The sequence below is a fragment of the Setaria viridis genome, chromosome 3 (genome assembly GCF_005286985.2).
Source record: "Setaria viridis chromosome 3, Setaria_viridis_v4.0, whole genome shotgun sequence".
Classification (NCBI taxonomy): domain Eukaryota; kingdom Viridiplantae; phylum Streptophyta; class Magnoliopsida; order Poales; family Poaceae; genus Setaria; species Setaria viridis.
In genome coordinates this window covers 20,215,120-20,230,460 of record NC_048265.2, presented here as the reverse complement: position 1 = coordinate 20,230,460, position 15,341 = coordinate 20,215,120, and the positions used below count along the sequence as shown (strand labels likewise).

At 44.3% G+C, this 15,341-nt stretch overlaps 1 protein-coding gene across 1 annotated transcript; it reads left to right on the top strand.

Annotated features, from left to right (window-relative positions):
- Positions 1-41: 41 nt before the first annotated feature.
- On the top strand, positions 42-1,709 carry LOC117850504 (transcription termination factor MTERF8, chloroplastic). The gene has a single exon (XM_034732334.2). The coding sequence runs from the start codon at positions 215-217 to the stop codon at positions 1,400-1,402; it is 1,188 nt and encodes a 395-aa protein (XP_034588225.1). The 5' UTR covers positions 42-214; the 3' UTR covers positions 1,403-1,709.
- Positions 1,710-15,341: the final 13,632 nt, after the last annotated feature.

Below are 15,341 nucleotides of genomic sequence, written 5' to 3'. Positions count from 1 at the left end.
TTGTGCGTGACGGAGGACTGGGTAAGTGGGCCATCGGCCATCGCTTTGCGCTGAGAGGACCATGTCCCAGGCAGCGCTGGGGCGCAGTTGGGCTGACGTGGGCTAAGCTGCGGGGCTTCGTTGAGCTGCGGCCCGTATAGCAAACTAAAACCCTCGAAAAACAACAGCTACACAAGTCAACACTGGATCCTCGCCGTCCACCTCCACCTCCAGCATGCTCGCTTCCATATGCCGGCGGCGGCTCGCCATCCCCCTTGCCCCAGTCCTCGCCGGAGGCGGCGGCGGCAAGAACCCCATCCATTCTAGCCCCGTCGCCGTCCTCCTCTCCCACGGCTACTACTCAACCGCCGTCGCGGCGGGCCCCGAGCCCTGCCCCGCCACGGTCTCCTACCTGGTCTCCTGCGGCCTCTCCCCCGCCGCCGCCGCCGCCCGCAACGTCCGCATCCGGGACACGAACCGCGCCGACGCCGTCCGGGCCGTCCTCCGTGAATACGGCTTCTCCGAGGCGGAAATCACCCGCACGGTGCGCCAGGATCCGGTGCTCCTCAACTTCGATGCCGACCGCATCATCCGGCCCAAGCTCGACTTCTTCCTCTCGCTCGGCTTCCAGCCCCGCTTCCTCGCCGCCGAGCCCCACATCCTGGCGCGCAGCCTGGACAACCACCTCGCCCCCTGCATCGAGTTCCTCCGAAGCATCCTCGGCTCTGACGAGTGTGTCCGCACGGCAGTCTACCGCGTGCCCCGCGCGCTCTTGGCCGACCTCGACAACAGCATGCGCCCCGCCGTGGAGGCGTTCCGCCGCCACGGCCTCCCCGAGGAGTCCATTGCCAAGCTCCTCCTCATCCACTTGGGCGTGCTCATGGTACCCGTCGACCGCATCGCTGAGGCATTTGATGACCTTCAGGACCTCGGCCTGCGCGTCACGGACACGGGCTTCCTCTACGGCTTCCGCGTGATTTCTATCCTCAAGAGGGAGACGTGGGTCCGCAAGGTGGCGCTGTACCGGAGCTTCGGGGTGTGCGAGGCTGACCTGCTCAGGGCGTTCAAGACGCAGCCCACCATACTGCTCGTCTCTGACGAGAGCGTAAAGAAGAAGATCAGGTTTTACCTGGACGTGCTGAAGGTTGGGATAGGTGATGTTATGGCGCAGCCAATGATTCTGTCGTTGAGCTTGGAGAAGAACATCATGCCAAGGTGTGCCGTCCTGAGCGTTTTGATGAGGGAGGGCAAAATTGAGCGGAAACTGAATTTGATGCCGGCATTGCTCAGCAATTTGAAGGTCTTCTCGGCGAGGTTTGTGTGGAGGTATGCTAAGGATGTGCCTGATGTTGTTAAGGCATTTGAGGGTAAGATTAAATTTCAAGGATTTGGGGATCGGGAGTTTGAACTTTTGTCACACTGAATGACTAAAGCCAGAAGCTCAGCTCTCTAGAATGAAATCATGCTTATGTGTTAGGCAATTAGGCTATACAATGCCATTGTTAAGATCATGGCATGTTGTAATTCTAACCTTGTTCCATTCATACTGAGGCAAATGTCCATTTTTGGGGCCATGTTGACTGTTATGATTTTGCAATTTATCATCAAGGAGCATGGACATTGTGATGTTCTCAGTTGTAATTGATGTAGCATATGTGACCTGCCAATTCCCACGCCATTCTGTGAATCATATGCTTATGACTGGAATGGACTTATTGTTGATCTTGAAACTGTGATTTTATTTTGTACTGCTCAGCTGAGCTGAAATCCTCCTCTTGTCATTTAAAAGTTGTCTGATCTGATCTCTCCGTAATTGTAAATATGCCACCCAATGGATTTTATTGCAGTTTGAAAGGAGCTATGCTATCGATGTGCCGTCTGCCAGATAGTGTCAAGGTACGTAAGATAAATTTGAAAGATTCACATATATGGAGAGAAACAGAATCTTTGTCCCACTTAATGACTGGAGTGAGATCTCAATCTTCTGGAATGAAATCATTCTTGCGTAGGCCATAGAATCTCACTGTCAAGATCAAGGCATGCTGTAATCATTGCCGTGTTTCATCTGTGGCCAAATTTGTAGTGGGACAAAACTCCATCCTTTTCTCTCCATATTTACTGATATGGTTTAATTTCAATATAATCTACTACAATTGAGATCATCCAATTTTGTATTCCAGCAGCCTAATGCTTGTAGTTAGCCTCATATCCTGCACCAAAACGACGCATTTTAGTATATTTAGTTGAGAGCTCCATAGGAGTTACTCCTAAGACTGTTAAGATTCTGAGGCCTGAACAGTTACAGACCGAAAGCACTTGTAGTCCTTCAGGTTCAGGCCACATGATCCATGGAGACGCTACTACCAAGTAACTATCAGTCAAAGCTTCTGTAATCCTTCTTCCTTTGGGTAACACAGCTGGTGTGCTTGTTTTCTGCATGTAGCTGACAGGTACTTAAGGATTTTTCCCGAGCAAATTATTGCGCCAATTGTAGTTTTTTTTTCATTTGTTTTGTATGCTCATCCAACAAGCCTGGAGTGCCAAACTGAGCGACAAGCCTCCGGTCAGTCCGGTGATCTGGTCATCTGAAGCACGCCAGCACCGGGGTCTGAACATAGGACGGTGACAGCACAAACTGTCGGAGGATCACGGCGAGACTGATGAAATTGGAGCGAAAAGGAACTGCAACCAGTGATCCAACCAAACAGTCCAGCTCCGATATCGATAGAACCATTACATGTGACTAGGCCGGCCCATGTAGCTTGAAATGGTTACGGACCGCATGGGCCTCTGTATTTCTACTTATTTTGTCACAGGCTCTGTATTTCTATTTATTTTATCACCACTCATTGGCCTCTATATCGGGTAACTACTTGTAATTGCAAGATCTTACATTCTTACTGCCAGCGGCAAGTGGATATTAAAATCAACAATTGCAGGCAAAAACTACATCTGCTATATCTACAGTGTGCGCTTGAATCTCTGGTGAGAAGTATGTTTTCGAACAGAGAAGATGACCTTAGTTGATCTCTTTGTAATTTTTATAGGTTTTTTCTTTTTAAAAAATGCTTCAATGGTGTCTCATTTTCCTTAATATATACCAGATTTGAGATATTTCTTAGTGTCTTCTGAAAAAAATGGGGATTTCAAGTGAGTAACCAAGTTCATGCCATGCGAAGCCTTAACTTGATGACACCAAACAAACAAAAAAAAAAGAATCTAAGAATTTGCTGCCGAAATTTTAGAGGAAAATCTCAATGCGAGTCGATTTCCATGCCTTTTTTTTTGCACTAAATCATTTTTGCGAAGTCCAAGTACAGTACGATTTTATCCAAATTCTGTGAACTAGATCCAATATTTGCTTCCACACTAATAAATCATACTTTGTATGTTATTGATCCCGAGTCGTGACGGTAACAGCGAGGTAAGCTCATTTTAAAACGAGTCATGATTGTATTGTAAGGGTAACCTCACTGTTTCGGAACCAAGTCAACGAAATACAGTGTATATCCAGCGTGCTGCGCAAGTGCGGATTAGCAGCGAGACACAATCATTTGGCCCATCACAGCTCCCCGCCCCCGGCGGCCGCGCGCACCCATCAAAAAACGTCGTGCTCCGTCTCGTTCCGCGTCGCACGCCCCCCCACCCCATTCACGGACCACGGCCACACTTGCCCACACGGCGACGCCCAGAAATCGCAAGGCTCCCGCCGCGCGCGGACCGACGCCAGCCGTCCGCCCGATCCGCCCCGACGCGCCGGGAGCACGACGGCGAAGTGGCATGGAATCGCTGGGGGGGGGGGGGGGGGGGGGGGGGGGGGGGGGGGATTCGCTTGGCCTGACACGGGACCGGGACGCCCCACCAAACAGACAGCCGTGCTGCTGCCGTGGTAGCCAAGGCGGCGGCGAGTTACCGGCAGAGCGCCGCGAGCGTCAGCCATGTTAGGCTAATCCGCCTCATTTATTAACTTGAGACAAAGGATCGTAGGTCCGTGGACCTAAAACGTTTAGTTCGTGGTCGCCACCAAATGGGGGAAACAAACAGCTGGACTTCGTCTTATATACGCAGCAGGATCGCATGATTGAGGTTTTGATGAGGGGCTTCAGCCTTCAGTGAATCAGCGGATAAACTGGGCTTCAGAAGAGACGAGCCGTGTATGTAAAAGTAAAACTAAGAGCTTTTTTTTTCTTTCTAAACTTTACAAAAACTCTGTACACACATTATATGCTTAAAGGAATATAATGTTTGGGAATTTGTTCGTAATCGTGTGCGCTTCGAAAAGACATGTTCACTGTCCAAATCATGCGCCGTCCCTTTGTCTTTGTCGCATTGCACACAAATGGACATGAGTTTCATAGAAATTCCTGCAGTTTTTTGTATGATCTGGCATGATGGAAAATGTTGCATTGGCATTGACTACAACGGTACCAGGGCTTGTGCTAATAGTGTCGTCACCATGTTTCCACAAAGTTGTGCTTAACACACCCAAGAGCCCTCAAATATGGTGCCAGAAGAGAAACGGTTACAAAAAAGAATGAATTCCTCGACTTGGTGAGTGTGATATCGTTGAAAAGCTTGCTGCAATGGGTTGAAACTAGGGGCAGAAATGGGCAGAATAGTCTAAGTCTACTTTCCATATTGGTACCTATATTTTAACGCGAATATGAATATCCTCGAATGCTACTACTCCTAGATTCAATTTTGAATATATTATTCTAATTGTAGGCAAGTCCTATAACTTTAGCTACAAATAGAAAAATAGAAAAATATCCGACTCGAGATTACAAAAGAAAATAATCATAGGGAATCTTATTTCTAGATGATGATCATCTACCTGAATGTCGCTTTTGCTAAGACTAGACGATTTTTGACAATGCTTTAGTGATTGACAAATGGATACCCATGCACTCAAAGATATGAAAAGGTTTCATTTGTCCCTACAGTGTATGCTATACCATACCAAATATAGAAGAATGTGCAAGTCAAAAGAAATGAGTGTGAGAGAACAAGGAAAATATGGTCGCTTTACTTTACTCACATCTATATTTTATAAAAGTATTTCTAAATATTCATATAACCTATACAGGTAGTATACATATACAAATTTTAGAAACTCAGGCTCAGCTTGTAAAGGTTTCTTGTGGTAGAACATTCTCACTGGGTTCGAATTCTCGACTCGGCCCTACGCGTATATGTAAGCGTATGCATCTGTACTGTATTTCGAAAAAAGAAGAAACCGATTTTGGATGTGTCTATTTCCATAATTAGGAAACGAGTTTGTATGGTTGTTACTGTATTTGCAAATAGTTATAATACGGACACCCTTACCATTTTTCACCTCTAACTGCCATGGTCCCATCCATTTATGTTATCCATGTGAGATTTTGGAACAGATTAAGTGGGTAATGAAAATCATATAGAGTCTACATGTGAGATGTACTCCCTCCATTTATCTTTATAAGGCGTAGGCGCATATCAAGATTCAAACTTTGTTATCTTTGACCAATAATTTAACTAATGAATTTTTATTTTTATGATGTAAACTTGAATTGGTTGGATTTGTAATAAAATGTACTCTCCAATTGTTATAATTTTATAACCATAAACAATATAATATAAAATAAATTAATGATCAAAGTGTAATTTGAAAGACCGTGCCATATCATATCACGCCTTATAAAAATAAACAGAGGGAGTAGTCCTCAAATATTGGTATTAAAGAGATTAGGGGACACATTAAGTGGGTAATGAAAATATTAACCTACCCCCTTCATTATACATGTGAGATGTTGTGATTGCCTTGATTATTGGTGCCCTCTTAGGCCAGTCTCAATACACAGTTTCATTGCACTATTACTAAGACTGCAAACTTGGTAATTGTGCCTGCTGGGTTTCATGGGGATGAAACTCCTCTCTTATTTCATGAAACTCCATCCCATCTCTCCTCATAAAGATCTTGCCAAATCAGAAAAATGCTGATGTGGCATAGAAATTAATGCCGATGAAACTATCTATAAAACTCCCACTAAGATTGGCCATAGTGTCCGGATCCAATTAAACGGCAACTTTTGCATGGCATTATAGGAGAATTAAATGAATTAGTGGAGACTAGAGAATGGTGCAAGGATGACTAGAGTACCTTATATTAAGGATATATTTTGAATGGTTCAATGTCTTATATTTGAAGAGGGAGTAAGTTTTAGATTTGACTTTCAAACTTCTAAATTTGAACTTCGATGAGGTGAAAGTGGTCAAGTGGAAGTCGTTGGCCAAGGATGGATGGAAGGTTGAAGATCAAAGGTTTTTAAGCTGTGAAGTGTTCATAAATAAAAACGAGCTCAATGCAAGGCTCTCCTTTTTTTTAATAATGGAGGTAACCTCTAGCATCCAGGGGCGGAATATGAATGTAGTTATCCGTATCCATTAACCCATGAATATCCAATTCTAATATGGTATTAAAATAGATGTATTCGAAATATTTTTTTTTAATTTTTTTCTCTATCTGAACCTAGTTCACATTGGAAAATATTTGTGTAAGGAAAATGGTCCTAGCTAGGCCATTAGTGATTTTGGTGATTGTATGTCAACACTAACCTATGGGACTAACAATATTTGCGAGTATACAAGGTTTAATCACATGGATGCAAGGTAATAGACTTGGGTGATCAAACACATCAAAACAAAGGTCAAGAGGACACGTATAAGATCCTAAAAGACCTTAAAGCAATCCAAGACATCGTAAAAGAGAAGCTGGGACAAAGACACATGAAGAAATGAAGCAAAACAGTGAAGATTCATCACAATCGCAATATTAGAGTATCAATCGGTGATCACAGTCGCAATATCAGAGTATAAGTTGGTGATCATAGGATGATACGGTGATGGTCATGAAGGGAGCATAGTATGAATTGGTGATTGGCTTGGTTTGAAGTCAACATGCATCATAGGATGATATGGTGATCACAATCGCAATATTAGAGTATAAGTCGGTGATCACAGTCGCAATCATAGTATGAATCGGTGTGATCGGCTCGGCTCGGCTCGACTTCAGCTCTAGAAGTTTTTATGCATACACCAAATGATATGGTGATCACAGTCGTAATATATAGTATGAATCGGTGATCATCGATTGATACGGTGATGGCTATGAGGGGTCATAGTATAAGTCGGTGATCACTGTTTTTGTGACCGTTGGAGCAACGGCTAGTTTCTTGGCTTGAGGCTATAAATACCCCTTTGCCCGACCATTTCAAGGGTGTTAGAGCTTGGAGAAGCTACAGGCTTGGTTCTCACATACACACAAGTGCTCTATCCACCAAAGTGCTAAAGAGAAGACTGAGGCAATTAGCATAAGGCTTAGATCTTGGTTAGTGCTAGTTTAGGTCTATTAGCACATTACTTTAGGATTTAGCCTAGTGTTAGGCGAGGTTTGCACAACTCCTTTGTATCGATGCTTGCACGTACCAAGAGTTGTAAATCCGAAACTTGTAAGTCTTGCGAGACCCTCCAACCACGTTTGTGGAGTGGCTGCCAGTGCTTGTGAGAGGGAGGAGAGGCCCTCGGCGTTTTGCTGAAGCTCTACCAAGTGAAGAGCCGCAATGAGCATCCGAGAGAGGCTAGGCGGTGTCGGGGATAGTCCCCAGTACCCGCAAGGAAGGAAGAAGACGGACTCCTACTAGGATTCCTTTGTAATCCTACTAGGACTTATACCATGTAATCCTACTAAGACTCATCCTTGTAACCGACTAGTAATCCTGCTCCCTGGAGTATGTAAAGGAGATCAGGGGTACCTAAATCGGCAGCTCAGAACCATCATCAATAGCCAACAATCAGGCTACACAAAACCCAAGCGCAGGACGCAATATACAATACCCAAAACAGGACGTAGGGTATTACACTACTCTGGCGGCCTGAACCTGTATAAATCTGTGTCTTGTGTCCTCGCTTTTACCTTCAAGTTCCAGGTCCGATGATTCCCCACCAACCAATCTAGTTCGTCGGGATACACCTTGGTAGGTTGCCGGGTATAAAACACCGACATCTGGCGCGCCAGGTAGGGGTGATCGTCGAGATCATCGGGCGAGCTTGAAGGGCCTCATCATCAAGATCAATTACTCAACAAGAAGCAAATCGCTGAGTCGGAGTTTCGAGCAGACAAATCTACGCCAAGATAGAAATCGAGGCGCTCCGCGTTCCAGTCGAAGACCAAGTCGGTTTCCTCCGTAGGCTGCTGCATAGAACTCGTCGATCAAGGCAAAGTCACGCGCGGATTGAGAAGATGTACGCGAGCATTGCTACCCCGACGTCCGGCCGCATCAAGTCGCCGATGACTACTTCGAGTACTTGTCTTGACTAGAAGACTAGTCGAGGACGACTACTTCGACTACTCTTCTCGACTAGAAAACTAGTCGAAGACAGTCAACTACTCTTCTCGACTAGAAAACTAGTCAAAAATGGTCCACTTCGACTACCCTTCTCGACTAAAAAGCTAGTCGAGGATGGTCGACTACTCGTCTCGACTAGAAAACTAGTCAAGGATGACTACTCCTCTCGACTAGAAAATTAGTCGAGGCTGACTCCACACCGTTGACAACTAGTCGAATCGACTCTGACTAATCGGCTTCATCAACAATCGATACGGCTTCATCGACAGTCGTCCACGAATCAAGCTAAGTCACTTTTGTAATTATTTTTCAGCTCGTTTTCCGCATGCAGGGCAACGCACCGACTACTTATTTGTGTATGCCTCTCAACGGGAATTACCCTCCAGAGCTACACTTTGCCAATTATTCCTAGGGCATGTTGACCGACAGCCATGGGCTTGGTGCACCAAATTACGGAGGCTATCGCCACGGGTTTGATGCACTGAGTTCCGGAAGCTCCGCCACAGGCTTGGTACACCAAATTAGGAGGCTCTGCCATGAAGTTTAGTGCATTGAGTGCTGGATGCTCACAGTGGCTACACCCTAAGGAGGCATAAATCCTATACGCAACAACACGCGCTCTTCTCGCCCAAAGGCAGAAAAGTCTCAACGACTACTTTAAGCACAATCACACTCTCTTTTTGTCGCAATGCCGACTACTTATTTTAAATGTCTTCTCTTAGCGATCGCCAATATCCTTGAGCAGAACACACCTTAATTTGTGATAGATTTGAATCTTCTATCATGCCTAAACGCTAGGACACAAGATAAAGATCTTTGTAGCAGAAGTGCCAGTATGCATCCACGAGTCAAAGATCTCACACGCAGTGGCAATGGCTAAACATGGACTGAGAGCCTAAACATAACAGGCTAACTACTCGGGAAAAATATAGCCGAAATAAGAGCATGACACAACATTTACATTATATTCATTACTGAATAAAAATCAAGTAGTTCCAAATTCTACAAATATGCTACATAATGTATGCATCTCTTTTTACAGGTCAAGCTTCAGCGACGACTCTCCAGGACGCTCCGAGTACCTCCAGTGGCTCAACTAGCTCCCAAGCACAGGGGCTAAGCGCCAATTACTACTTAGAATACCTCTAGTGGCTCAGCTATCTTCCAAGTTCGGGGGCTAAGCGCCTATAACTACTCGATGTGGCTCCTACGGCTCACCTGGCGCATAAGCTCGAGAGCTGGACGTCGCAAAACTACTCGGATGATGACTGGCATGAAGACTAAAGCTCGCTATACCCTTGAATTGATTATTTAATCATTCCAAGGCTCGGGGGCTGATAAGCTACACCCAAAAGTTGATTTTTTCAAGAGAAAGAAAGAATATTCAAGATTTTATTGACCCTCAGCCTGAATCTTCAATTCAACCTAAGGCTCGGGGGCTACTCCATATGGAACGAGTCACTAGGCATCAAACTATCAAGTTCTATAAAGTTCAATGGAGTAATCATACCGAAGATGAAGCCATGTGGGAACAAGATCATTCCTAAATTCTAAATATGCAGGTTTTCTTCCAAGCCAAGGTATTCCGAAAACTCTTCCACACAACTTTTGTTGCACCGGAATCTCAGGACGAGAATCTTTTAAGGGGGGAGGGCTGTAACACCCTGGGTGTTAATCTTAGGATTAGAGAACTTCATTAGTGCATAATGAGCATCATGTCATTGCATCATTTAAACTCCTTTAAATTGACATTTATGGTTCAAATGCAACTATGTTAAACAACTTTAGTTTTTGCTATACAGATGTGGCTCCTTTTATTTTATTTAAATACTCGATGAAAAATGATGAATTTACAAAATTTTCCCTAATTTTTGGGTGATGTGTGCTAGTGATAAAAATTTAGTGAATTTTCAATTTCAACTATTTTCCTTTTCAAATTCTATGCATTCCTTTTTAGCTCTATAGTTGGTTCAAGTTTCATTGTGTTCTTGGTGATTTTATCTTTCCAATGGGTATTTTTGGAGGATTTTTGACTAGCTGCACCTTGCACTTTTGAAAGGGGAAAGTTATTTTCAAAATTTTGGCACGGGCCCACTCGTCACCTTCATCGTCTCCCTCCTCCCATACCTTTGCTCTTTGCCACAGATGGTAGGGGCGAGCTCCCTGCCATGCGGAGATAGAAATAAAGTTGAAGTTAGTATTGTGGTTGTGCTCCGCCTGTGTCGATTAAGGTCCGTTCATTGTGGCCCTGCTGATCGAGTTTGAACTGTACTATACACATGCTGGAAGTAACAGGTAGTTGAAATTGGTAAAACCTAGTACCTAAGGGCACGATTGCAGATTGAGTTGGTCCTATTTCCTATTTGGGTGCTAGTCAGTAACTCACGGCTGACCCGGGGAGGTACCGGTGGGGATTAGCACTTGAGGGTCGCATAAGGTCACAATTGCCATCATTCTCTAAGGGAACTGTTTGCTATATGCAGCTCGACGGAGCATGCATATGCCGTATGTATAGGTCCACCTTACAAGGTTAATAAATTGAATAGATTCGCCACCGCTCTTGGTTAAGAGAACCTTGATCACTGCGTCACATCGTAGTAAGAAGTGGAATGAAAGGAAATGTGAAATGATGTTGATATTATTATCTAATCAATTATTTTTCTACACTAAAAAGTTTTGAAAATGTTGCTCACTTAGAATGGTTAGCTCAACTTTAATTTGGATGCTAAAACTTGAAAGTAAGGATCCACTCTTAGTTGCTTTTTGGCAAAACAATCCCCTCAGCCAAAAGCCTTTCATACTAGGAATTGGCTAAGTATATACTATAGTTGGGTAAGTCTTGCTGAGTATTAGTATACTCAGCGTTGCTTTGTTATTTACTTTCTGGTCTTAGTGAAGAAATGATAGAGTTGGTTGCCGGTTAACCTTGGGATGGCCGTCATTTACCTGAAGGGTGGTCGGTTGAGTGGTCTTCGGCCTCGCCTTAAGGTGGTCTCATGTTGGATGACATGTTAGCGGCCTACTCATGTCGTCATGTATCTTTATTCACGCTTTATCGTTTAGACTTCCGCTGTATTTTATTTAAGAACTCTGGCTTGTAATCTTTTATGAACTTCGAACTCGGTTTGTAAATTAATTAAGAACTCTATAGTTGTAAACTGAAATACTGTGTTGTATCATCTGTGCTCACCTTCGTGTGAGACTTGTTGCATGTTGTTTCGATCGATGTATTTAATGGTTGAATCGGGCTTGACCCGACGGACTGTCGAATTACACCGTTTCAAGTGCGTGTAACAAGAATAACTACTAAGAGGATGGTTAGCGCACTTGAGCCTGTTTAATTTGGGCGGTTTCACCACAGATACCCCTCGGTAGGTTGCTGGGTATAAAAATCGACAAGCGGAGACCCACTTGCGCGTGGGGAAGGCTCATCGGCTATCCTACGGAGTTACTTGACCAGGGAGTTTATGCCCTCGTGCGGTGTCGGGAATAGATCTAGAATACCCGCAAGGAAGGAAGAAGACAGACAATCTCGACTACTCGTCTCGACTAGAAACTAGTTGGGAGAAGCATCACACCGTCGACAACTAGTCGGAATCGACTCCGATTAGTCGGCTTCATCAACAACCATCGCGGCTTCATCGACAATCGCCATGGCTTCATTGACAATCGTCCATAAATCAAGCTAAGTCACTTTTTTAGTTATTTTATATAATTTTTTCAGCTTATTTTCTGCATGCAGGGTAATGCACCGAGTACTTTTTTGTGTATGCCTCTCGATGGAAATTACCCTACAGAGCTACACTTTGCCAATTATTCCTGGAGCATGTTAACCGACAACCATGGGCTTGGTATACCGAATTATGGAGGCTATAACCACGGGTTTTGTGCACGGAGTTACGGAAGCTCCACGAACAGGCTTGGTACATAGAATTTCGGAGGTTATGACCACGGGTTTGTTGCACCGAGTGACGGAGGCTTGCAGCGGCTACACCCTAAGAAGGCACAAATCCTATGCGCAGCAACACGCGCTCTTCTCACCCAAAGGTAGAAAAGTCTCAATAACTACTTTAAGCGCAATCACGCTCTCTTTTTATCGCAATGACAACTATTTATTTTAAATATCTTCTCTTAGCGGTCACTAATCTCCTTGAGCAGAACACGCTTTAATTCGTGAAAGCCTCGGATCTTCTGGCATGCCTAAATGCTAGGACACGAGACAAAAATCTCCGTCGTAGCAGTGCTAGTATGCGTACATGAGACAAAGATCTCACACATAGTAGAATGGCTAAACAGGAACTGAGAGCGTAAATGTAACATGCTAACTACTTGGGAAAAATATGGCTGAAGCAAGAGTATGACACACAACATTTACGTTATATTCATCACTGAATGAAAATTCAGTAGTTCCAAATTCTACAAAATATGCTACATAATGTATTCATCTCTTTTTGCAGGTCAAGCTTCGGCGACAACTCTCTACGACGCTCAGCATACCTACAATGGCTCTGCTAGCTCCCAGGCTCGGGGGCTAAATGTCAGATACTACTCGAAATATCTCCAGTGGGTCAGCTAGCTTCCAAGCTCGGGGGCTAAGCACCAATAACTATTCGACGTTGGTGCTACAGCTCACCTGGCGTATAAGCTCGGGGGCTGGACGCCACAAAACTACTCATATGACGACTAGCGTGAATACTAAAAGACCCTCAGATTGATTATTTAATTATTCCAAGGCTCGGGGCCTGATAAGCTACACCCAACAGTTGATTTTTTAAGACGAAGAAAGAAGATTCAAGATTTTATTGACCCTCAGCCTGATTCTTCGGTTCAACCTAAGGCTCAGGAGTTACTCTATATTGAGTGCGACTTCTGCCACCCTCCATATCACATTCCAAAGATGAAGATTACAAAATCAAGATGACAAAGGCTTAAGCACACCATAGCCTCATGACAGCTTTGAGGAACTTTAAAGATTCAGCCAGACAGAGTACTCGAGAAGCACTAAACTACTCGGCGAGGATCTGAAAGTACTCGAAGACTGCTGCATTCAACTATGAAGTGCTCGGGGGCTTGTCGGGGATAGATCCCCAGTAACCGCAAGGAAGAAAGAAGACAGACTCCTACTAGGATTCCCTTGTAATTCAACTAGGACTCATACCTTGTAATCCTATTAGAACTCCTCCTTGTAACCGACTAGTAATCCCACCCCTGGAGTATATAAAGAAGGGCAGAGGTCCCTAGATCGGTAGGCGAAGACCTCATATGACTACAACAGAGGATCAAATTCTCAACACGAAACAACACCCAAGCGCAGAGCGCAATATACAACACCCCAAACAGGATGTAGGGTATTACGCTACTCTGGCGGTCCGAACCTGGATAAATCTGTTCTTGTGTCTTCGCTTTTACCATCAAGTTCCAGATCCGGCGATCCCCCATCAACCAATCTACTACCTCGAGATACCCTCGGTAGGTTGCTAGGTATAAAATACAGACACATGGGCATTCCCTTTGAGAGGGGCCCAACAATGAGGACTAGTGGAAATATTTGCTTTTCGATACCTCGGTAAATCGCCGTGTCGCCACGTCGGGAGTTTGCCTTCTCTACCTCATTTACCTTCCACATTTCTTATTGCATTACTTTCCACATTTACCTTTCTTAGAATTGTCATGTGTAGGTTATAGGATTGGAACCTAGGGTGCAAAACTCTTTTATGGTAGAGATAGCAACACATAGAAAAACTTAGTGCACATCTAGATAGAAATTGAAACAGGTTTTTATACGTGCTTGGAGTCTTACATTTTAAACCATCCAATTCACCCCTCTCTTAGGGTGTTACGCTCCCTTCAATTTGACACCATCCGTGTCCATGAAGAACAAAATAGCACGTGAAACTATTTAAAATTATCTTTATAACTAATGATAAATGACATTAATTTTAATATTATTAATGATAGTACATCATTGAAATTATTCATAAATTATCTCTATGACTAGTGATATTGATTTTAATACTACTCAATATTCTTATTCATACTTGAATTCAATTGTTTTTGGGTGATAGAAAGTTCAAATTCAAATTGAAATATGGAAAATAGTAACATTCAAATTCGATTCTGTGTGTATCGATCCGCTTCGTCCCTGTTTATATACACATAAGAAAATCAAGGATGTCAACATTCATTTTTTTGAATCATTTTGTACGTGTTTAATTTGATACTTAACAAGTGGACTCATTAGCCTTGCTGCAGCGGTGGCAAGGTATGGTAGCCCAGGTGTTGCGGTGGTCCCATGTTAGTAGTAGCGTGTTACGACGATTCACTGTGTCTGCGGACTGTGGCACTACGATAAGCTCCCGGCGACATGGCCTGCTGGAGTGCTGGGCAAGCGAACCCGGAGAAACAAAAAGAGATGAGAACAGAGTAGCTCACGAAGTTTTTACATACTCGCCCGTAAATTAGCTAAGCATATATGGGTAGTATGGATACGAGCACTCGATCAATGAAGTTCTCGTCCTTCCTCTCGAAAATAAACCAAGACGTAAACTTCGAAAAACTTAAAGCAAATCCGTTATGATGATTCATCCGATAGATGGGTCATGGCTGCTGTTCAGTACGGGTACTACATACGCATTTACGGGGTTCACTTTGCATACAAGTTATACATCCACCCTTTTTTTAGAAAACCCAACCCAAAAAGGTTATCCAGCGCTGGATGCGTTCCCCGAACGAACGTTTGCTCCCTGGTTTGTTTGTTGCATCCGAACCTCACCAACGCAACGAATCTGCATCCAAGCAAGTCCGCGGCCGGCACGTCACCCCCGCCGTCGTCCCACCCGAGCAACAGCAGAAGCGTAACCACCTCCCGTACCATACCCACGCCGAGCCCAGAAAATAGCGCGTTTTTGGGTGCCGAGCCCGTGCCCCCGCCCTGTTTTCTCGGCAGCCGCGCCGAGCTTCCAAGACAAGCCCGCCCGC